Genomic DNA, 25,676 nt, shown 5'->3' on the forward strand with positions numbered 1-25,676 from the left:
CCGCGTCTAGCTGAAATGGATTTAAGTGTTTCATCGAAAAGTAATTGTAAAAAAAGAAATTTTAATTAGTTGTGTTTTGATTTTAATATAAATAGCTGTTAAATCAGAGGGTTTAATTTAATAATATCAATTGAATATCATCTTGACATTTATCTTGATGTATAAACATTAAAATTAAAATTACGGACAATTGCAAAAAACAAAAATAAAAGTCTGTTATAAATGCGTTACATCGTTTCATCTTTTATGCCGCCACTAAAATCGCCTAATAGCTAATACCAATTCATAACTAAACGATTCATCATATAAATTGAGGGCCAATGCAAACAATATCGCCTTTCATTTGAATCATCTCAAGCTTTTACTGGTCTTTTGTGAGGTGAAAAGCTCTCATATAGCGTGTTATCAAATATAAGAAAGGTGTGAATTTTCGCAGGCGGTCGGATAAGCCCCACCTACTAAGATGGCGTTATCCCTTCCAGCTACTTATTAACCAGTAGCATTCGAGCATCTCACGACTATACCTACAGCCTCTTTAGCGTTTACCTGGTACCACCTATTTTCAAAAGCAATTATCAGTTCGTCTCAAATAGCGCGCACGCATTTAGTCGCTTAACGACACTTCTGCGGTCTACAATTATCACAAAATAATATATTTTATTAAACATGCTGACGTGAGTTAATTAAAAATATAAAATATGGATACACAAGAACGTATATCCAGCACTTGTGATACTGTTTCCAAATTTAATAGCCAATACGAACTCAATAAAAATGATTCTATGTATGATGATGACTCTGAAATCGACAGTGAAAATGAAACAATTGATGTGATTTGTGAAAATAGTGACCAATCAAGTGTGGATGATAATTCTCAAATGCTCTATAATCGTTTGAATGCATCACAAGAACTTTTATACGATAAAAATAATGTGTTTTCTAATAAAAATGATGTATTTAATTGCGGACGCGGTAACTTAAATATAAATAGTTCACATAATAAGCTTGTAAATAGTGAAAATAAGAGCAAAACATTTTTAATAGATAATATTTTAGGTAATTTTAAAAGTAAAAAACATGAAAAACCTTCCAATAGCGAAACTGATGACAATCTCGAAGCCGGAGACGAACACAATGGTATGTTTATTGTTTATATTAATTTTGCGACCAAATTTCATGACACCATGAAAAATAGGTATTGCATAATTTTGTAAAAGAACACTCTTTAACTCTTAAAACACACATAAAGTTAAATGTTATCTATAATTGTACGTTTTAATAAATATGCTGTTTAAAAGAGGTGAAAAAAACCATGCATCTTATCTGCATGTAAAAAATACGTAATGATTTGTCTAATCTATAATTATAATAACAATTAGCTTTTACAGTATGGTTCTTATAGTATGGCTTTTATTTCCGTTTATTACTTACCTACTTTAATAATTCATACCTACATTCAAATAAAACACTAGCTGTGCCCTGCTCCTGTTGGTCTTAACGTGATGGTATAAAACCTATATAGCCTTCCTCGGTAAAAGGGCTATCTAACACAGAAATAATTTTTCAAATCGGACCAGTAGTTCTCGATATTAACACGTTCAAACAAACTCTTCAGCTTTATGATGTTAAAAATAAACTATAGAGTCATAAATTGCATATTTAGAACTACCTATTCGAAATCATCGTCACCTGCACCCACACGTATACAGAACATGAATAATTACCTATGTATTTTTCTACAGTATCCTCAACATCCACGTGTGCTGATCTTAGTGTCCTGAATGGTGCTGAAATTATAGCTGGCCACGCGTATGCACATTGGCTGGCCACACGGCAGCCTTCTTCCAATTTTTACGGTAATTATACAAAATAATTTTACTATAGGATAAGGAAAAGCAGGCAAGTGCTGAGGGGCAAATTCTATTACAGTAAGCTTATTTAATACTTTTTATACCAAAATAAATAGGTAGGTACCAACTAGTGCTACTGATGAAATTTTGAATTTGAATTTATTTCTTACTAGCTGCTTCGCGCGGTTTCACCCCCGTGGCTCCACCCCTGTTGCCCGTAGCGTGATGAAATATAGCCTATAACCTTCCTCGATAAATGGGCTATCTAACACCGAAAAAATTTTTCAAATCGGACCAGTAGTTCCCGAGATTGGTGCGTTCAAAAAAACAAACAAACAAACTTCAGCTTTATAATATTATTAGTATAGATGTAACTATCACAGGTACACTCATTAACATTATAGGATCTTAGTAAATTTAACTAGTTATTAATTTAATTTGTTTTAGTTGCTGTGGTTAATATCCTAGTTTACACGCTAGTTTTTACGGATAACATATTTAATCTTTTGCTAGGCAGAAGGTATCACTTTTTTTTTCAAACATAATCTGATACTGATGATAACGATTTGAAATGATTAAAAATTAAATTGTTAAAAAAATGTGAAATTTAACATTCAATTCTTTGTATAAAAGAAGAAGTAAAACCATGAAAACCATTCTCTTTGGTAAAAAAAATTGCGAACATCCGTAGGTAGATTTATGGGAATAAATAACTCAGGGGTGTAATGAAAATAGAATAGGTATTATCTTCTTGAGTTTATTATAGACATTATTACTAAGATTTTGGTGTACTGAAAATTTTATTGTTAGTTTCTGCGGGTTCATACGAGTACTTTATAAATACATATGTAGAGCAAGAGGAGCGGCGGCAGGACTCCGCCCCAGTGGGCCAGTGCTAAACGCGAAAATTTTATAGCATGACTGTATGTTTAAAACTAATTAAATCATAATTAGAAGCACAAAGCATTTTGTAGATATCAAATTTATTATGTCAGTAGAAAAGCTCATCGGACGGAATAATTTTTGCTAGAGGGCCATTTTTATATATTTTCCATAGTTTATCTGGTCCATTATTGCCCTGCATACAGAGTTCCAGTTTTTTTTTAATCGATTAAAGCCTATTAATATTATGATATCCTGTAATAAAAGTTTAAGAATATCCCAAATAGAGATAAAGTAAGTGTTTTAGAATAATTATGATGTATTCATATTACTTATGATGATTATATGACTATAAAAACAACAAATTCTATTAATAATGTATTATATCGTTAACTTCTATAAACTCTTATTATTTTTATCACCACAGTTTGAGGTTTACAATCGTGCATTTTGATAAAAGCTTATATCTGTAATTGAATTATTATTTAAGATTAACTTAACTAAACTCTTATTGCATCTATCTATTTCTATGTAATGAAAATACATAGAAATAGATAGATGTCCGATATGAATCAGGCTCAGAACCTACAGCTTATCGTGCTTTCTAAGCCACGGAGGTTATATTATAAGAATATTTTTTTTGTTTTTCCATATAGGTACTTAAACCTAATGCTTTAAGATCTAGCCGACAACATATATCTAGATAAACCTCTGAAGAGCTAAGACCACCAAAATATTCGAAATAACAATAATTAATGTGTATAAAGATTGCGTGATATTGCCCGGGTGTGACCGTTCACACGTATTTCTCTCCAACTCTCACGCAATCATCCCTTGAAACAAATTTTTATTATTATACTAATAAATAATGTGTATCAGTGTAGGAGAATAAATATTCGCTAATAACTGTTTTAGTTAATAGTGGTATGAGCTTTCAGTCTGAAAGCTCAAATAAGTGTAATTATGAGATAACATAAAATGTTTTAGAGGAGGAGAGGTTGTTAAAATGCTATAGTATTCATCAAATATAAAAAATACAATAATTTCATCAATAATATAATAATATACCTACTTATGTGCGTAGTGAATTATACAAAAAAGTCTCGTAGGGACCTAACGCTTGATATCGTATTATATAACAAAATTTAAATTATAGAGGGCTAGAGAAATACGCTATCCATTAGTGAACTACACTATCTACTACACTACACTAACTACGCTATCCAACCTAAACGGAATGAACATCGATGCAGTAAGTAGTTTTGGGGTTTATCGCGAACGGAGAGACGTGGTAGAGTACTTTGTTGTATAATAATATGAAATAACAACCAATAATTAATATAGTTACTCCATTTTTGTTTCAACCGGTAATTAGCAGACATAGTTATAGATGATCTTATAATAACTTGTTGATCTTGTTACAATTCAACGGTCACGTCAATGAAAATATGTTATGCAAACAATTACCGATAACTATAATTTATTCGTCACGCAATTCATTAATAATTAAAGTGGAATAAACTGGTGTTTGAAACTTAGAAATAAGGTCGATATCATACGATTAACATTTTACAAATCATAATTTCTCCCTTAATCAGGAAGATGGTAGTTAATAGGTAGTTATTTATACAGGGTTATTTGTAAAACACCGGCAACCTCGCAGGACAAGGTAGCTAACATCATAAGTAACAACATTTGATCTACGACTTTTGGCATAACGCAATAAATTATTTTTAAATGATTTTTTAAGCTTTTAAGTTTTATTGTACTCTCCAAACATTTGTAAGTCTATGTTCTATAATCTATTCATTATCGCAAGGACGACGCGACGCCCCCTTTCCCCTCCCGTTCACTTCTTGTTTACGTAATTTTTGGAATGCGCGTAGAGTTTATAACATTCAAAAGGAAAATTAAATGAATATTTATTTATGTATGAAAATAAAATCTAACAAATTATCAAAAGTCGTAGAACAAATGTTGTTAATTATGATGTTAGCTATCTTGTCCTGCGAGGTTACTGGTGTTTTACAAGTAACCCTGTATATGTCAAATTATCTTTATAGCTTTCGGACCTTTTTTTCAGTTCGTTCAAAAAGTTCTTAAACTACTAAATACAAAATAAAAATTTGTAGCATTTATTAGCTGCAGCAAAAATCAATTAGTGAAGCGCATCTGTACTTGTTATTTACATTTTGAACTAACCCAGTATAGTTATCTCAAATAACGATATGGTCTAAAACAAATAACAATAAAAGCTTAAAGCTACAAAAAATACAATCCACAAAAATAACTAAATCACCATTGATTCTTTAGTCACGAAGCATAATTTAAAATTCTTGCAAATAGCGTTTAATGTGAAAAATGTCAGGCAAACTCTCTAAACACTAAAACTAACAGTCACGGTATCGTAGTTCCAGTGATACGCGAACGTTCGTCGAATTGTCATCAGCTACGGTCGGTGGTCGCGACTTCGCACCGAGGTGCGGACAAACAGCTGCCGCAGCGATAATTACCAACAAAGCTTTGTTTGCCCCCCGCCTTAACGAGACGCTATCTCCACACTCGAACTTGAGTTTAATGCTATGTGAAATTTTTATGAAGTAACCTACGGGCGATCAAATAGACGACTTTAGCACTTCTTACTTATGCAGATGAGGTGATTTGCATTTTAAAACGGATGGGAAACAAATATTAAAATATGACTAAGTATTACAGTGTTACGATGGCCTCTTAAATTAACGTCTTCTAAAGACATTTTTTTTAAAACGGTTAGTGTTGTTTGATTCTTATCTACCTAGTTATAAAGATTTTAAGAAACAGTCTGACATTAATTAAGTATATTCTGCATTAAACCTGTAACATAACTGATATTTATTAGCACTAACATAATATGAATAATGTACTTTCTTAAGTTTTCTGAGTACTTTATACCAACAGCCGTAGCCGTAGCTGTGGCCGTAGCCCGTAGACCTCGTAGCTAATTAACTTAAGGGTAAACTGATTATAATATGCTACTCATGTGCAATCTATGAAAACATATCCAGAAAATATATAGAAATGTCCGGGTAATTTGTAAACCACTTGTGCAAATAGTTAGCAGTCTGTTAGCGAGGCCATCACTCGCCATACACTCGCCACAAAGGCGTGTTGACACACGAGATGACAAACTGCGCAGGCGCAATGCCAACAAACTGATTGTGTTTATAGCCACTTAACGAGAAGCCGTGATATTTCCGATTAGTATTCGAAAAAAATCGACCGCATGTTTGTCTTTAGTGAGAGCAGCTACTTTGTAAATGAGTGCGTATTTTTATGGTATTTAATGTGCTCACGTGATTTGGATACTTTCTTTAATATGACTATTCATTTGTGGAAAAGATCAAAATAATTTCCATTTTTAAGCTTTCTATCCGTTCTCTGTTACTTACGTAGTAACTATTTGGTAATCTATGGTATTACGCACTAGCACTAACAAAAAAGGTATCAAAATGATAGTAATACTTTCTGTTAATTATCTTTTATAATTAATGAGTATTAAATTAAAATTCTTGTTTGTTCACAGATGATAAAGCAAACAGAAGAACACGTCGAGCCGGTCCCGAAAGAAAACCGCGACAAGCTTACAGCGCGAAACAACTCGAAAGACTAGAAGCTGAATTTAAACTTGACAAGTACCTAAGCGTATCGAAGCGAATGGAGCTATCCAAAGCGCTAGATCTCACAGAAGTTCAGATAAAAACGTGGTTTCAAAACCGTAGAACAAAGTGGAAAAAGCAATTAACGTCTCGGCTGAAGATCGCCCAACGGCAGGGGTTATTTCCTGCACATGTGTTGGCACATGCACCTCAAACATACTCGCTACTAAACCCGTATGCCTACCCACCGCTTAGCTGTGTATTCACACCTGTAACACTACCGTCATCGCCACCGTAATCGCTAGGGGATAAAATGTTATGCAAATAATAATGTTAATCATGAAAATATTTGCTAATGTTTTTTTTTTCCTTTTTCATTGATGTAAATTGAGTTATGATTCGTTATATTTTGAAAAGCAAATATATGGTATGATGAGTGATGATCCATTCAGATTAATACATTATTTTATCGATTCTTACAACATTATTTTTTCATACACTTTTTTCAGTCACTTCACTCTTTAATTTACTTAGATATTAATTCATGAATTTGCTACAAGTAGGTAATTTTTTCATTAATACGCACTGTGAAAACTATTTTTAGTGTAGTAATCATTTAACCTTTTGATTGATGGAATACCAAACATTTAAATATATCTCAGTTTATATATTATATTATTCGAAATGTGTACAAAAGATTTTGTGACGTTAGTGATAAGCATGTGTTAATCTGTAAATTACTTTTGTAAATATATGACTTTATAATATTTTTCATAATATTTTTACAAAATAACAAAAATTGAGGTAAATTTGCTGTTATGCTAAAAATAGTTCAGAATCCAACTTCGTAACGTTCGGTAGATTGAAATCATAATCTAAATTTATTTTATTTGTGTATATTATAGGAGGGTTGTATAAATAGAACTTATATAGAGCTATATTCAAGCATTGAAGACGTAATTCTGATAGAGATTATGAGAAAGTTCATAATAATGTCTGTGTAGATTGTTTGTAGAATAAATTGTAGTAACAAAGGTACTTTTACTTGTACATAATAATAAAAGAAACTTTTATTTAGATAATTCTGAATAACGAACGTTGGAATGTGAAAGTAAAATAAAAATAACAAATTATATTGTATTTAATTTCTCTCCCCACCATAGCTTAAGACAAAATCTTTTGACTAATATATTTTTAGGTAATAAAAGAAAAAAAACATTTTTCTGTTATACAATAAGTTTTCGAGTCACCATGTGCTCTTGTGTGTGTATTTAAACGTATAATTTGTAATATCAACACTGAAACAACACTATTTTTTATAAACCATATATAGAATCTAAGCTACATAATAATAATTATTTGTTCTCTTGTTCAGTTAAACATTGGTTTTTAGGATACAACTTATTACAATCAGCTCCTCCAAGGCCCAACGCAGCTGCGCGTAAAGCGCCTAAAGCGGCACCGCGGGTCCAAGCTATACTGGCACTAGAAAGATAAAGAAATTCTAAAAAAGATATTGTAATTATAAAAGATAGCTCGAGTATTGTATTGATTGGAATAATAGTAGAATACAGTGTAATTAATGACACTAGAGTCGAAGTAGCACATTTTAGCGCTGTACATATTTTGTACTAAGCAACGATTTCATGTCAAGAAGCTTATATCTAAAACACGTCTTGTATTAGTACAAGACGTGTTTAACATATAAAATTATAAATTTTCTGTAAAATAGAAATTTGGATAATAATTAATCTAACCAAATAAATCTAACAAGATAAATCTAAATTCATAACCCGTTGTTTTAGACACAATTAGTATCTACGTAATAAAATATATGAATTAAAGTAGATATACTACTTTTAAACAAAAATCATTTTGCAAGCGGCAGATTTTCCTAAACATATAATATAAAGATAAACAAAATACTTACTGAAACAAGGGCAGCCAATATCTCTCTTTATTCTGCAGATTACGTGTATTCTTGTTCCCCAAACACAGAGTCCGGTATAGGCATATTATTGGCTGAGGTTTTAAAGCCATTAACGCATATTTAGCTATACTATTCAAAGATTTAATTGATTTATTTGGTTCCGTTTCACGTTTGAAGCGAAAAACATCGTCCACGTTTATATTGTCCCCGTTGTCTACCATTTGCATCACTTGAGGTTGTTGATCGTTCTGAAATATTAGGGGTTGAAAATTTGAGGATGAGGACCATCAACTATGTTTCTTTTTAATTTATCGATATTAAAAATGAGTGATCAACTTCAAAATGTTTGAAAGTCATTATTATAGTCCCGTCAATTTAAACATATTATGGATCACGGGACGTTATTAAAATTGTTTAAATTGACAGGGCTAAAATATATCTAATTAATTATTATTTATGTATCGTTTGGTTCTTTCAGTTAGATGTTAAACTTCTTTACATTATTAATTCTGCGCTCTTCTATACAATTTTGTACTAGCAGAATAAATGATAGAGCGGTATGTTTACAGTAAAATTGTTTTGTTCCTCCAGTGCTACTATTAATTAAAAATAACTTAATTAATCTACTTCGTGATTAAATCTAATTTCGTGACGATAATAAATGTTTAGAATATTTATAAGTTTTCCTTTAATTGTATAGTCATTAAATTAGCCCTTACCATAGTGATGCACATAAGCACTTGCAGGACAAACATGCCAAACGACAAAAAAGCGATCCCTGTAAGCGAGATATCAAATAAATCAGATATAGTCAGTCCATGGGACTCTTTTTCCACGTGATAGTCTTCGTGATGTTCCACATGTTCATGTTGGTATACTGGCGGAGGAGGCGGCGGCATTGAGTATTCGTAACCACTACCTAGAAATATACTAAATATACTGCTGCTACTGGTTTAAAAAAGAATAATAATAAATAGTTAAAAAAACACTCGAGATAAAATCATGAAATTATAGTATTTTCACAGATCCTTGATTTTTTTTAACTTTTAATTGAATATTTCTGTTAATAATCATACAAACATATAGATGAAGCTAATCAAAGCATGCTTAAATTAAAATACTACACCGTTGAAAACAAAATTCAAATTCATTTATTAATTGCTTGAACACGTATTTGTAACACGTGAAAACAGTTTAACATAGTTTTTGGAAATTTTGACAATTTATTCTACTTAATAAAAATCTTAATAAATTATATATTTAAAACATTTAAGAACGACATCACTAGCTCTTCTCTGCCCGCATGCTACGCAGGCTTTGCACGCTTGAAAGTAGATCTAATTTCGAGAGATGTTCGTGGTGATCTTAAAGTTCAAATTCAATGCGTCCTCCTATTTTTAAGTAGAACGTTATTAACTAAAATACTATTTAACATTTTTCTTTATTTTAAGCAATATTCATATACAATGCTACGAGCTACGCGATAATGCTGAAATTTATTACAAAAATGAAATAATATATTTCTATTTGTACAACTTACTGTGTTTAGAAACATCTTGCATCTCCGGATATCCGTAAGATGCTTCACCCGATTCGAACACTTCATAACCATCTCTGGGGTTCGCATGAATTTCAGGATAAATAGTCGAATTGCTGTTTAAACGTGGATTTATTGACATATTGTAATGTTGGTAAATATCGTTTAGAGCTGATACTCTGGAAAAACAAATTAAACATTTGAATTTTATTATTTTTAAACCAATGGTAAGCATTTACAAGCAGCCTTAATAAGGACGAGCGAAGTGAACCCTAACCCTACAATATCCCTCAATGTATATGTAGATACATTATTATGTTACACTCAAATGATCTATGATACCTACTTTTAAGGTTGGAGTTATAAATAGCATTTTACAGTTTAATTTGAAATTATTGTTCAACTTATGTATTTCTTTTAAAGCAGTAAAACGTAAGTAACAGCTACGGTAAAACGAATACGGTGCATTGAAAAAAGAAAGTTCTATACACAGATACACATTTTCCGATACTATTTTATGAGGCAATAAATCCCAAAAGTAATGCAATTTTTAACAAAAACCTTTTAACGTTAGGTGCTACATATTTTTACACAAGTAATTAAGTAAATCGTTACTTACTTAGTGAGCCACTCCTGATAATTGACCGATCCAACATCATGCAAACCTTTATAATCTTGGGAACGAGGTGTATAAACATTTTGACTAAATATACTTCCATCAAAAGGTTTGCCGAGACGATTTTGTATGGAATTTTTTCCTATTTCTTCTAGGATTTGCTCGGCAACGTAATTTCTACATTGATACTCATTCATCATTTTTCTGTAGAATATATCGAGATTGTTAAACTTTGGTTACATAAATAAATACCGATGAACAAGTGAAGTATAAAGGATACTACCTCTCTATCTTGAAGAAAATATATTATTAATTTTAACCGTTTTACACCACTTAGTTAATAAAGAACCATGTAAGTAGTCATTGGTTAGTTAGTTTAAGAAGATCAAAGAAAATTTATTTACTTATTTATAATATTTATTTATTTACCTGTGGAAATTAAGCGTATTCAGGGCAGCATCGATAGAACCATTTACAGTTGGAAAAAAGTCTTTTTTACTACTCATTTTTGGCACCTCGACGTTATCACTCGAAATGAAAAACGTCGGCATCAAATCTGTGCGGAGTATATCATTCACATTTAACTCGTTTTGTATAATTTCTGATGTTATTAAACTGTAGATTTGTAATGAAACTAAGAAAACTTGTATGTATGCTCTCATTTTTTCAATAGGTAGAAGATGTGCACTTTGGTTTAAATGTTAGAAACAAATGAATACTAGAGCAAGTCGCAGGCTCACCAAGCATTATACGAGTTATAGAGCGAATAATTTCTTAGCGTTGAGATTTTATCGTGAGTTAACTGTCGTCATACGGATGCATGGTAAATAAAATAAAACACCTGAAGATTATAATTATTATTAGAAGAAATGGGATTTCTTTTATAAACATAATATGTCTTTCTGAGCTTCGAATATAGTAAGGAGATACATGGAAGACCGAGTTTTCTTCGATAATTTTTGATATTTTTCTAAAAATGTACCTTGACTAGATCGATTTATCGCCCGATCGATTTATTGCCCCCAAACGCCCATAGATACCTACCTAAGTACTAAATTTCATGAAAATCGATGGACCATTTCCAAGATTCAGATAGGTAATATTAAGCATATTAGGTACATTAGCATATACATAGGTAATACAGGGATACAAGAAAAGCTTGTTAATTAATAGTTAACTGCTAACTAAGAAAAGTAGCTAAGTAGGTATTTTACGTCTGATTTTACCGTTTCATTCTTTTAGAAACAAATCCTTAGTCTAAGCACATAATATAATACTATACTAGGCCTAAGATTCCTTTAATATTATATTGTATGTACCTTCAATACCGTTTACATGTAACAAACGGTAAAGTACAAACCATTTGCAGTGATATAATAACATCACATAAATTAAACGGAAGCGCTGTCTCTAAAATAATTTAGTGGGTGTTATAGCGGGGTCTTAAGTGCCCCGCCGCGGTAGTAAAAGGATCCATTGTTATGTACAATATTACAAATGTTTAGGTGTCATCCCGGTGACGTTTGACGTGAGAACAAACCATGCTGGTGCACTCAGCACGCCAAAACACCCTCTTTTAATTTTTCTCGAATGAAATTTGGAGATCGAGTTACTTTTACGATGTTTTTCCTTGTAAAAATGTTGTGGGACGAAAAATTACGTTTTAGATGTTTATTTAATATCTTAAAAAGATCTATGCTAGAAGAAGAAAGATATCTAGATTTAAGTAATAAGGATAATAGCGTTTGACCAATAATATTTTTTCAGTTATTTATGCCGTACTTAATTGAAAAGAAATTGTTTCGTTAGAGAATAAAATATATGCCTGGGTGAAATATATATTATGTTCAAATTACAATGCGACACTATTATAATATAGTGTAAAATTTTCATATCTTAAGTAGGTACCTACTTGTATACGTAGTAAGCAGTGATGCAACGAATACGAATACGAATATTCGTATTCGCCGAATAGTACCTAGTCGTTTACCGAATATTCGTATATTCATACGAATATTTAAAAACGAATATTTTTGTACGCAACTCTATTTACTATAGATTTAAAAATCGCGCGTAAAAATTTGACGTGTGCAGAGACTGCTGATCCACTGGCCTTTTGGCAAGAAAATGTCCATTTTCTAAGTCAGAAAAAACTCGCCCAAAAATATTTTTCACTGAAGCCATGTACAGTCGCTTCGGAAAGACTTTTTTCAATGGTTGGAAACATCCAGACTGAAAAAAAATCGCCTAAAACCAGAAAATCTACGAATTTTATGTTTTTTAAATAAAAATTTGCCTATTGTAAATTTTAATTATTAGAAGAGTAAACATTCATTAAATAAATAAGTCTTTTATTACCAAGGCAAGATATTCGTATTCGTATTCGCCGAATAGTAGGTTTGATATTAGTATTCGTATTCGTATTCGTAAAAGTAGTATTCGTTGCATCACTAGTAGTAAGTATATTATTATTAGTCTGTGTTATGTACCTACCTTGATAAACTTAAATAGCAGATACATGGCAGATATTATAATATTTAGCTGCATTGTGTTGTTTGTTAACTGAGTCGGAGATTATTCAAATTCCAAAAACCGTTTTCACTGCTTATATAAATATTATGCAAATTTTAATAAATACATAGGTAATTATTGTAATTATTAAAGAAAATATGTCGTTATGAGCTAAATCCGTGACGAAATCTTATATTATTGGCGCCAAATCCTAGTTCTAATTTTAAAAGTTTACTTGTATGTCGTGGCCACATCGTAGATTTGCTCATTTCATGAAATGGCCAACATAGTTTGATCAGATCGTTAAATCGTCAAAAGTTTCACGACTTGGTCATCGACATTTGGCCAGATCGTATAAAATATAGGTTAGGTTAGGTTAGGTTAGACTTTAATAAACAACGCAGGAGCCGAGCGAGCAAAGCGAGCGTGCCGCGGTAGCGGCCGGCGAGTGCCAGAAGCGAATCGCTTTTTAAAAAAGAAACAAAAATGGTCGAATTTCGTGAAATGGCCAAATCGTGAAACGTTGACGATTTAACGATCTGGCCAAACTAAATTGGCCATTTCATGAAATGAGCAAATCTACGATATGGCCACGACATATATACCAAACTGTAAAAAAATATTTCTGACTTCTTACTCAATCAACATGCGATTCCTGGCTAGCAACATGCCTTGTTCAAAATCTTAAGATGCAGTTTTAGTTCTAATCAAAATCGGCATCGTGACTACTTTGAGCCACCTTTTAGCGTAGATTCAGTGTTTTCCGGTATTCCAAAAATATAGTTTTTAAATTTTTTGTCTGTATGCATGTCTCGGCTAAACTGCCAGAGTATTGCATGGATTTACTAAAAATTTGGTAGGCGAAGCGGCTGGCGGAAAGCTAGTCCGAAATAAAAGACGAACCTCACCGCCTTTTTTTTTAAGATTTAATGGTTGATTAAAATAAAAGAAAATATATTTTATACATACATTTATTTCAAAGAAATAGTTATAAGTATGTTCTAAAAAGATGATTTCAGTTTAACAATTCATTTACCAATTAGTTTTCATGCTACATAATTTAGGTACTAATTTTATACATATAACTTTTATTGTTAGTCTCCGATGCCTATTTATCTTGTGTAACTTAAAGTATATAAGTTTTGTATTTGATCTATATTAACCTAACAGCATGCAAATTCTGACACATAATTGCTCGTCATCAATACTAATTTTATTGCTGCATTAAATCCTTTGTTAAAATAATGTTACTGTGACTTGTATAAATGTACTAAAAATTCAGAAATTTTCTACAGTGCCAGTTCAATAGCACTGTCACACTATTATAAAAACGGAATACCTATTTCATCTTCCTACATTTTTCGATTAAGTAATAAGAACTCATGCAGATAAAAGAACATCCCAATTAATTTCATTGTTATAGACTTCCCTTTCAAGCCATAGTTCATAGTTTTCCTTAAACTCTTCATCAAGATCGAAATTAGTGTCAAGTACACTATTAATATCTTTGTCGACAGGTGTTAACTCACTTTCCTGATCTGCCATTGTACCATACCGTCGTCTATTAAACCGATCAACGCACGCTCGTAAAGCGCACTCTTCGTCTTGAAAGTCCCAAGGACGAGCATCTACATCATTGCCAAAAGCCCAATCATCATTCAATCTATGCCGTACCTTAGAATAAATGGCGCTGATGGTTTTCATATTCGTTTTTCGCCACTGTCTTCCCAAATACTTAGTCTGCATCTTTAAAAGTTTCAACACGTAAAACTGCATCAAGGCGTGTCGTACTTTTAGCGTGCGTTTTAATATAGGTGCACTTTTAAATACGACAAGCATCATAATTCTTGCGTTTTTCCACTTTGTCAATTTATTTAAAATCCTCAAAAGATTAATGCAAGAAAATACATTCCTCCAAGAGTAGAGCACTGATGTGTCACCAATATCCAGACATTCCTTTGTCAATTCCGGCTGTTCGCCGATTACACAAGCAGGAAAATCAAATATGGGAATGGTATTCTTAGCCCCAACATATGAAAGAATATTTTGATTAAAAAACTTCAAAACTAGAGGCATGCAGTTTGCAAACACCAAATGTTGTGACATATATTCAAATTGATACACATGATTTAACTTAAAATGTTTCAAAAGTAATAAAAGAGTAGCAGTTACAGCTTTAACAATGATTTCTTTATGCCTATTCACATCTATGCCAAGCTTGAGTGACTGGAGTACAGTCATGGGCATCTCTTCTGGTAATAAATCTGCCATAATATTCATAGAATAAGTTTTTGCAGTGGAAGTGGGTGCAGCTGCCAACAATATTTTCAGTAGCGCAATCATATACTGCGGTAGATTAGGTAGCACTTCTCTGTAAAGAGTTTCTGTTTCATTCTGCTCAACTTCCTTTTCACCTTTAGTTAGAGGGCTTCGTGCAATTTCTATTTCTCTCTCTATTTGAATTTCTGCAATACTTGTGTAAATGTGTTTTTTCAATACTTCTATACCTTCATGGATGGGTTGCGGTAATCCTGCAACTGTTGAACGATCACCTGGTAAAGAGTATCCAACAAACTTTACTCTTACATTGTCAAGAAAGTTGTCAATATCCTTTTGCCGTACTTTAGATTGCCAGGGAAGACTTCTAGGCAGAGGAGGTGGTGGTGGAGGACTATCAAATCGTTTAAAATACATGTAATACGGACAATTTTGATTTGAGTTTTGAGATCCTTCTATAGGCATTGACTGAAACTCCATAGAGTAATCTTCAGATCCATTACTTTGCTCTTCTTTCTCAACATACATTTGTTCATCAGACTCATCTAAGGAGGTTTGTTTCATGAATGTTTGTCTTCGTAGAGCTCTTTCATTCTCTTTTAACTTTCTCTGATTTGGGTTCTGGTTCTCCAGCATGTCTCCAGCACTTGGTGGAGGAGAACTGGCTCTCATACCTTTGATCACTTCAAGAGTATCTTCCATGACTGGAGACAAATTATATTTTTCGCGCAATCTAGCTTTTCTCTCTTTCAGCTCTTTGATGCCACCTAAATAGACAAGTAACACTTTCCATAGCAAAAGCAAAACTTTTTTCATAGGGAAATGTGGTGCTGTGCCTGCACCCAAATGTGTTACCATATTCAACAATTGTACAGGAAGTAATTCTTCACCAAACGGTGTACCAAGTTCTTCTTTAAAGGTCTTTATCATATGCGCATACTCAGTATTGGGATTATTCTTTTCAGTTCTCATATGCTCAGTTATTAAATAAAGCACTGAAATAATAACTCTCAAATTGGTAGAATCGGCTAATGATTCCGCAAGTTTCCTTGAAGCTATAGTTGTATTGCTTCTAACGATTTCGAGATTTAATAACTCCACAAAAGCTGCGAATGTTCCCATTTCATACAACATAAATATATTTAGACGAGCCCACTGTGCCTGTTCAGCATCAGATTGCATTTCGGCCCAGCATCCTTGAGCTAAATACAAAATGCATCTCGTCGCTCGCATCCGCACCTCACTAACTGCTATATCTAAATGTTCTAACAATTTCATTATAACGGTACGCCGTTGTTTTTCAGTAAGCCTTTGCCAACTAGGGGGATAGTTAAATTCTTCCATGATATCTTCAAAAGCCTTTACGTTTAATTGAAATTCCGGATGTTCTGTGTAACTATATAATTCAGCGATTTCGTTGGCCTGTGTATCACAATCATCATAGACGAAATCTAGTTCAGGGCTCTCCATATCATTGACACAATCGCCTTCTTCCATGGGGCGGCGCACATCGGGCAACTTTGTGCCGCCTCGTCGTCCATTGCCATTAGTACCCATTGTGAATGTGTTTTCTCTAATCGGAATTCACATTTTAGGGAACACAAAACCAAGTAACTTCTGTTTTTTACTCACAAAAATTCAATCAATATCAAGGTGTCAAATTTCAGTGTTTTTTTTTTTTCATTTTGATCCCATGCAAACAACTGTCAAATTCTATTGTGCTTCTTCCACACGGATTTCTCACAGAATAAGCAATATATTAACTAACAATATAGTAGTAAGTAACTCAATTAAGATTCGCGTATATGTGGGCATAGGTAATGAAAGTTAAAGGTTGTAAAGGGTGTGATGAGACCGGTTTGTAAACGGCGAAATTGTAAATTTTTCCTTTGACATATTCACGGTGTTAATGTGAGACCAGTGCAAACTTAGCACCCCATCTATGGAATTTTGGGTCGAAAATGACCTTGATCGTTAGGTCCCCGTTAGGTCCTTTAAGGTCCCACAATTTTTTCGTTAGGTCCCCTTTAGTTTTTTTTTAAATAATTTTTTAAATTTTAGGTATAAAAAAATGCAACTTTAGCACCCCATCCATAGAATTTTGGGTCAAAAATGACCTTAATCGATAGGTCTCCGTTAGGTCCTATAAGGTCCCACAATTTTTTCGTTAGGTCCCCTTTAGTTTTTTTTTATCCCTTAACTAGAGTCGTGAAACATTGTTACGTATGTATAGTCGTGGGTCCATTAGACCCATGTATTTTGAAATGGTCATAATTACTTATTTATGCATTTTTTTAGGGAAATTTAAATGAAATATGATATTTTAGTTTATAAAGAATACATATTATAAAAATCAACAATTAGAACTTTTATTTACTTAACATAATTTCACTTATAAAATCAGTCGTTGTTTTCTTACACAACAAAAAGGCGTCTTACAAAAATTATTAATCTCAACAAAATTTTTATTTTTTTTAATCAAATTTTTTTTATCTAACTAAAAAAAGTATGTTGCTTCCTAGAAAAAACAAAAACACAACCAAAAACTCTTATATAAAAAAATAGCAATCCCTAATTACGTGCAAGATTTACAAATTATATTTGCTCATTCATGCATATGGGCTCCCTGCATTTAGTGCACAAATGATCAGAACTTTCACAATTAGATATTTCAGAGCTCGCGTCATGTTCTCTCTCAACGAAAATCTACATCATCATCGGAAAACTCATTATCTGATCTAGTTTCTGCAATACGGGTAGGTATTGAGTTTTCATCGGAGTCTTCATCATTTCTTAACAATTCTTCATTAAACCATTGTTCTAACATCTCTTCGTTATCAACACGTACACTTCTGGGATTCACAAAGCGATAAACTAAAAAAAAAATACTATAATAAATTTAATAACGAAAATAAAAAAGTTACGTATCTATAGTCGTGGGTCCAGTGGACCCCTGTAAAGGTCATTACCTACCTAAGGAGTACCGAGCCGAACACGTCTGTCTGACAGGATACGCTCCGGCGTACTACAGGAAGGTACTGAGCAGTGGGAGGTTCTGCGGTAAGTGCCGTGGAGTAAACGAGACTTTAAAAACTCAACCTGGGTCCATTGGACCCACGACTCTAGTTAAGGGTTAATAATTGTTTTTTTAATTTTAGGTATAAAAAAGTTACACTTTAGCACCCCATCCATAGAAAAATTGGCAAATTTTATCAAAATCGTATTCTTTACCGTTAGGTCCGTATAGGCTCATCATTGAAATTGTTGAATTATTTATTTTATTAAAATTATAAAATTATAAAAACCTGCGCATGCGTCTTAGAGCATTAAGGCATGCGCACATCATACATAAACAATGCGAAATTTAAATTGGTATCGTTTCATTTGTGTTTCATTTATTTAATTTAAATCAATAAATAAATCTATACTAGTCACGTCCGAAAGATGAAACTGGCTTTTTATTTCGAAGATTTATTTGGCAACACTTGACAGTTAACTGTCATTAAAACCTGAGTTGTTGATGTGTCAAAGCTTGTCAAAGTGATTTTTTTTTCTGCGATTTTAGCTTAGGATTTTAGTGATTTCAAAAAAAAATATTTTTGAAAACTGAGTTGAAAACATGACGAAAACTTTAAACTATGATTAATAAATTTAAAATGAAACAATTTGAAAGAGATGTAGTTTTCAAGGAAAAACAAGAGTGTTTACGAGAAATATCTCAATGCATTGTTAAGTGTGACTTGATATTTTGATGCTTTTCATCTTGATTGCATTGCACATTATTATAAGTAGGTATGATTTGTTTTATATTATTATTATTATTTTGCATGGATGATACTAGTAACCCAGTTAAAAACCATTCAAGCAACAATATAAAATTGAACGATCTGTCCGTTCAAAATGTTTAAAGATTCAAAATCAGTATCTCGACGAGATTTATTCTATGACCGAACCATGTTATTCATGTTGAAGAGCAGTACAAAAAAAACAAGATGGAATAACTGCAGAAATGGAAGAGTTAATGATGTCAGAGATAATGATAGTGATTCTTATTCTTTATTCGCGGCTTAAAGCCAGTTTCATCTTTCGAACCAGACGTGACTAGTATAGATTTATTTATTGATTTAATTTAATAATTAATGAAACGATACCAATTTAAATTTCGCACTGTTTATGTATGATGTGCGCATGCCTTAATGCTCTAAGGCGCATGCGCCGGTTTCAATTATTGTATAACTAGTGGTCCGCCCCGGCTTCACCCGTGGTACGTATTTAGTATCCTATATCCTTCTCCTGGCTCTAAACTACCTCCCTGCCAATTTTCAGCTAAATCGGTTCAGCCGTTCTTGATAATTTAATAACATTAATAATTTAACAATTTCAATGATGGGCCTCTACGGACCTAACGGTAAAGAATACGATTTTAATAAAATTCGCCAATTTTGCTATGGATGGGGTGCTAAAGTGTAACTTTTTTATACCTAAAATTAAAAAAAAATTATTAAAAAAAAACTAAAGAGGACCTAACGAAAAAATTGTGGGACCTTATAGGACCTAACGGAGACCTATCGATTAAGGTCATTTTTGACCCAAAATTCTATGGATGGGGTGCTAAAGTTGCATTTTTTTATAACTAAAATTTAAAAAATTATTTAAAAAAAAACTAAAGGGGACCTAACGAAAAAATTGTGGGACCTTAAAGGACCTAACGGGGACCTAACAATCAAGGTCATTTTCGACCCAAAATTCCATAGATGGGGTGCTAAGTTTGCACTGGTTAATGTGAGCGAAGCTAGTTCTATACTAGAACTCACAATCTTTAAATTCTGTAGAACACTTTACTTACTGAGAAACTATCATAATAAATATGTCTTTTTTCTAGCTATTAGCAGTCATTATTTTATCCACATTAAAAAATTTGATCTTACCGATTTTTATAATCTGGATAAAGTATCTTTGGCAAAGAGAATTCTATATTATCTTCATATCTTGTATATGTATCTAAATTTCTGTAATCTCTGGACTTCGTTTGCTCAAAAATTTTGACATAAATTTTTTGTTGACTAAATTAAGGTGGGGGAGATTATTGTGATTAATTAATTTTTAACAATTTATTGCGCTAAGTAATAATAAATCAAATTTTTTATTTCAGGATATAAACTGTCATAATCTCTCTCGTTTATAAAATCTTAATATCGTTCCTGGGTTTTACTGTACATAGCTTGACCTGCAGGTAACTTAGTTCTTGTTGACTCTTATATATTTTTTGAATAGCATATAGGCTGCACTTGCAGCCAGTGTATGGAAAAATATTCATAAAGTATTCATTTTTGCAGCTTCAAAATGGCAGAACTAGCTGCGCTATTACAAACGGAAATACCTGAAGGTCGTAATCACCTCACGGATAGTCATACAAATCTGGAACGGGTTGCTGAATACTGTGAGGCTAATTACTTCCAATCTGAGAACAAACGACTAGCTCTTGAAAGCACAAAAAACTATACTACGCAGTCTCTCGCAAGTGTCGCCTATCAAATAAATACACTTGCATACAACTTCCTGCAACTCTTGGAGTTACAAACCATGCAGTTAGCCGAGATGGAAGGGCAAATGAATCATATAGCACAGACTGTTGCTATTCATAAGGAGAAGGTAGCACGGAGAGAAATTGGTGTGCTAACAGCAAATAAAGTGACAAATAGACAGTATAAAATCATTGCTCCAGCCAATCCTGAGAAACCCATTAAGTATGTAAGGAAGAGCATTGATTATACAGGTTTGTTTATAATATAGTTTATTTCTATTACCTTATCTAAAACATTTTACAATTATGAGTGATTTATGAACATGTTTTAGTAACCATTATAGGCTAATTGATTCATAAAATGTAGTAACACAACCGCAATATTGCTAAATTTAAATATTTCCTACACCTAACATCCATATAATGGGGTCTATTAACCAGTCTGTATTCTATTATTTCTTAAGGTTTTTTTTATTAAGTACACAGACACAATGAAAATTTCTTACACACCATTTTTGCTTCACTTGCTGGTTTGTATGTAACCAACTCCTTAAGACTACTTCGATTTGCTTTAACACGTTGAACGCCAAGCGGCCCACCGATGGGCGATTCAAGCCAACCCATTCAGGCTTAGTGGAAATCATCAATAACGTCATTTTTCGCTAAAGTAAATATCGACACAAAACAATAAAAAATGACTAAATTTACATATTTAATTTAATTTTATCAATTTTTCTTTCAACTTGTAATCGGTCACCGGTGACCCCCGTGGCCTGGTGATATAAAATCTTGATATTACGTCTGCAGGGGCCGCAGGGTCACCGCGCCACCCATACCGCGCGCCCGCGCAATCTTCTCGCGCGATGTAGAGTGCTACAAAGAGATAGCTTCAACCATGGGTACCAAGATTGCTAAAAATAAGTCACAAAAAATGATCACTTATTGCGAACAATGTCCCTCCAAACCATCACTTTGCTTGCCGTGTTTCAATAAACTTCACTAATAATATGTATTTTTTTTATATTTCATTCTATTTTAATATCTTTAGGTCATATAATTGTTAACCAGTTTTATCCACAACAAACATACAAAAACGCAACACAAATTATACATTTTTTTATTCTGTTTTAGAGCAAACCTAACATCTTCTAAGAAATTCGCTGTAATTTTTTATCTTCTCTAAATATTAAAAAACCAAACTGTTTTGGTCGTTGAACAGGGCCACGCGGGTCACATCTTTACCATTTTTATTCAATATTAATGCCCCGTGGCTTGTAATCAACATTTGATGTGAACACCGGTCACGTGTGTCCTCTGTGACCCAAACAGTTCAATACAGGGTGGCGCACCGGTGTCCCCTGTGGCCCAAATGACTAACTGCCATTTTTTGCTCGGCGTTTAACATGTTAAGTGACAATAACTACTATAATTTCATTACTTTATTTTATTAAAATATGTTTACTACACAGTAACAAACTAATTCTTTTATATTATTTTCCTATAGCTCTAGACGACATAGGCCACGGTGCTCACTGGAACAGTGGCATGAGCGGGACGCCTCGTGGCCGTCGCTCAGGCTCTGTTCCTGGTGCTGCTCCACTCCCCGCACCCACTACCAAGCCTCCCACACCACCAGCTGCTGTTCGATCTGCGTCCGCGTCTAATACTGGCACGCTGGGACGTGGTACTTTGGGTATGAATCGTAAATTATGCAATAAGGAAATTGAATTTATATATGATGTATGGATCAACTATAATGATTAACAGCTTTAGCCTTTAGGTATGATAGGTATGGCACATTCTAGTTATGGGAATAAATACATTTTATTTTGTATAATTTAATCAGGCATTAGTTCTGAATTCTGATGCATGTGAGCAAGCTAAATTAATTATAAAGCTGTTCATTTGTTCTTTTAAAAAAATGCTGTGTGGATGCAATATTTAGATTTTGTTACTATGTAAAATAGTGAGGAATGACTGTGTCCTTTATTAGAAATATTATGATGGAGTATCAAATATTGAAATGATTGCTCTGTGTAATAAATGAAAAATGTTAATTAGTCTACTTAATCATAAATAATGCAATTTATCATTTATTTTTTTATGTAAATTTCATGTTTTATGTGAATACATCAAATACTAAAACTACGATAAAACCCATAAACAGGTAAATCATCCCGCGAGTACCGCACCCCACCAGCCGTCGCGCCGCCCCAAGTGCCGTCGCACTACGCACCCAACTACCCTCGCAGACCACCTGGCTACTCTACACTGCCGGTTGCTCAACCACAGGTACCGTTACAAATTACACGTATAAAAATAATGTTAAAGAAATCAAACAAGAGATTGAATATAAATTAAAGTAGTTATAGAAGGAGTTTGTTATTCATGTTATGTCACCTGTTCATGCTAAATAATTTAGATGAATTAAAAAAAAGGATTACTTGCAAACTGTCACTCTGTATACTTGAAAAACTGTAATTTTATTCATACATTTTCTCAAATTAATGAAAAAAAATCATAACAGGAAATTTAAATAATGATAAACAATTGCGTTTTTATTCTAGGTTGGCATGGTGCATCCGAATCAACACCAATCTTCCACAAATTATTCACAACAAGACCTGCACGCTAGTATGCCTCGTAAGTATACTGGTTTAGTAAATTGAAGTGTGTTGCATTTATTATTTCAATTTAATAATTATTTTTATAACAAAAAAAGTTACATAGAAATACAAGTTGCTAGATACAAATTGTTTATTTACAGCACCACCATCTCCATTGATTGGTTCGGACGGCGAGCACAGCCAACATTCCATGAGCCTGCCAGGTCAGGTATGTTAACTTCGATGCATATAAAGTTTAGTTGTTAACATCGTCCCACGTGTTATTAACGCCATGAACGTGCCATTATTTATTAGTTATTAGCAACATCTCGCCCATGAATGTCGTGAATGTGTTGTCGACTTGCGTGTTATTAGCGTCTTTACTATGTCGTTGTTAACAACGCAACTTTATCTCGTGTTACCTTTACCAACGCGTTGTTAACATCGCCTCGCGTGTTATTAACATAATTTCGCGTGTTGTTAACGTTATCTCGTGTGTTGTTAACGTACACTCGTGTGTTGTTAACGTTATCTCTTGTGTTGTAAACGTTTACTCGCGTGTTGTTAACGTTATCTCGTGTGTTAACGTTTACTCGTGTGTTGTTAACGTTTACTCGCGTGTTTTAATCCGTCAGTCGTCTTTATATATTGGTGGTGACCGCACGTATTATCTCTGTATTGAATTATATAGAGCTGCTGTTACATACCCATCTTAGTTTTGTTTCAAAGTTGCGGTTTTTTATATTATGTTATTATTTGTACACTATTTAGCGCGCGTCATCGTCGTCGGGCGGCGGCGGGTCGGCGCGCGGCGGGTCGGTGTCGCCGCCGCTGCCGCCGCCGCCGATGGACGACGAGCTCGCGCACGACGCGTTCGGCCGGCCACATCACATGGGCGTGAGTACAATTGACTCCACTGCCTCCACTCCGATTGACTTTGTACTGTACTATAGAGACGGCTGTGAACCAATGACCTATTATACTAGTAGACGCGGCATACGCCAACATCATTGCACTAAAAAACAGCGTAATTAAAACATACCTACTTACTAACGCATTATCACCAATACAGTTGTTCTCTCTTTCACTCTCACGCACAAGACATAATACATGTCTCACTCATGTACTTCGTAATAACAACTGCCGATTAAAATATAAAAAGAACGTCCAGCCACGACGCTGGATGGTGCGTGACTAAGTGAAACTCGGGCACTTAGCTGAGTTTTTTCTTGCCAAAATAGAGAGCGGGTAACGTATCTAGCTTTTTTATATATCATAGCTGTGAACATCGTCGCTGCACAGAACACAATTGCAGGTGTCGCGGGAAGTAAGAGGGGGCTAATCGACTGTTCTTGCGCATCTTGCGACTGCGCCATAAAATTACCATAAAAATTGGCGTCACCTGTATATGTAGTGCAGTATACTAATAATTATTAAGTATTACATTAATAATTTTCACATTACTACACTAATGTTTGTTGAAAATTTGCAGAACAAAATGGGTACTCAATATACAAACGCGGTGCCAGCTATAGTGCCCGATGAAGAGGACTTGCCTGGATGGGTGCCTAAGAATTACATTGAAAAAGGTAAATACTAAATTAATTGGCATGAAGTAAATTTTTGCTTTCATTGAAAATACGATTAATATAATTTACTTCCTCGGTAAGTACATTACAATACATCCTAATCCTGCCTGACAAAATAAAGATTCATACAATCATTATATTATTAGATTACTTTGATTTAGAAGGCTTTTTTTTTCATTTTTTTCATGTATTGGAAACTTTATACAACACGACGTATAAAATTTCCAATACTGACATTTTATTTTTACTATTAAGCTTAATTAAATGAAAAACTCACAACCTTCCCTTATATATTCAGCCTAAAATAAAACTTCCGTTCCAGTGGTAGCGATATACGACTACTACGCGGACAAAGAGGACGAGCTTTCGTTCCAAGAGAGCTCAGTGATATATGTGCTGAAGAAGAACGACGACGGATGGTGGGAGGGAGTCATGGACGGGGTCACGGGATTGTTCCCCGGGAATTATGTTGAGCCATGTGTTTAAATTTATGCGTTTTATGAGTAATTTTTAGAAAAAAAAAGAGTGCGTGTACTTATGTACACGCGTTAGAAGTTATACTTCTTTGGCGTATGGGAAATACTAGAATATACAACTTGAACATAGTTAGCAATTTTCATACCACCTAGAATTAACTTCATGCTGTTAAATTTAGGTGTCGGTTTGCGCGCGCATCGTAAAAATTCACTCTCATCATTTTTCTCCATCGCGCCAAAATA

At 33.4% G+C, this 25,676-nt stretch overlaps 4 protein-coding genes across 4 annotated transcripts; 2 read left to right on the forward strand and 2 right to left on the reverse strand.

Annotated features, from left to right (window-relative positions):
• Window positions 1–698: 698 nt before the first annotated feature.
• LOC123693251 (homeobox protein koza-like) lies at window positions 699–7,209 on the forward strand. Its single transcript, XM_045638252.1, has 3 exons — window positions 699–1,137; window positions 1,743–1,856; window positions 6,295–7,209. The coding sequence occupies exons 1-3, from the start codon at window positions 699–701 to the stop codon at window positions 6,663–6,665; spliced, it is 924 nt and encodes a 307-aa protein (XP_045494208.1). The 3' UTR covers window positions 6,666–7,209.
• A 450-nt stretch (window positions 7,210–7,659) lies between these two features.
• On the reverse strand, window positions 7,660–11,113 carry LOC123693394. Its single transcript, XM_045638473.1, has 6 exons — window positions 10,880–11,113; window positions 10,454–10,654; window positions 9,838–10,013; window positions 9,017–9,216; window positions 8,298–8,545; window positions 7,660–7,852 (listed from the first exon to the last, which is right to left on the reverse strand). Exons 1-6 carry the CDS (start codon window positions 11,110–11,112, stop codon window positions 7,723–7,725), a joined length of 1,188 nt encoding a protein of 395 aa, XP_045494429.1. The 5' UTR covers window position 11,113; the 3' UTR covers window positions 7,660–7,722.
• Window positions 11,114–13,916: 2,803 nt separating this feature from the next.
• On the reverse strand, window positions 13,917–16,938 carry LOC123693143 (striatin-interacting protein 1). The gene has a single exon (XM_045638110.1). The coding sequence runs from the start codon at window positions 16,793–16,795 to the stop codon at window positions 14,342–14,344; it is 2,454 nt and encodes an 817-aa protein (XP_045494066.1). The 5' UTR covers window positions 16,796–16,938; the 3' UTR covers window positions 13,917–14,341.
• Window positions 16,939–20,247: 3,309 nt separating this feature from the next.
• LOC123693281 (abl interactor 2) lies at window positions 20,248–25,558 on the forward strand. The gene is made up of 10 exons (XM_045638292.1): window positions 20,248–20,311; window positions 20,391–20,471; window positions 20,575–21,014; window positions 22,267–22,455; window positions 22,930–23,054; window positions 23,330–23,405; window positions 23,530–23,597; window positions 24,140–24,265; window positions 24,861–24,957; window positions 25,280–25,558. Exons 3-10 carry the CDS (start codon window positions 20,582–20,584, stop codon window positions 25,441–25,443), a joined length of 1,278 nt encoding a protein of 425 aa, XP_045494248.1. The 5' UTR covers window positions 20,248–20,311; window positions 20,391–20,471; window positions 20,575–20,581; the 3' UTR covers window positions 25,444–25,558.
• Window positions 25,559–25,676: the final 118 nt, after the last annotated feature.

The sequence above is a fragment of the Colias croceus genome, chromosome 7, assembly GCF_905220415.1.
Source record: "Colias croceus chromosome 7, ilColCroc2.1".
NCBI classification, from domain to species: Eukaryota; Metazoa; Arthropoda; class Insecta; order Lepidoptera; family Pieridae; genus Colias; species Colias croceus.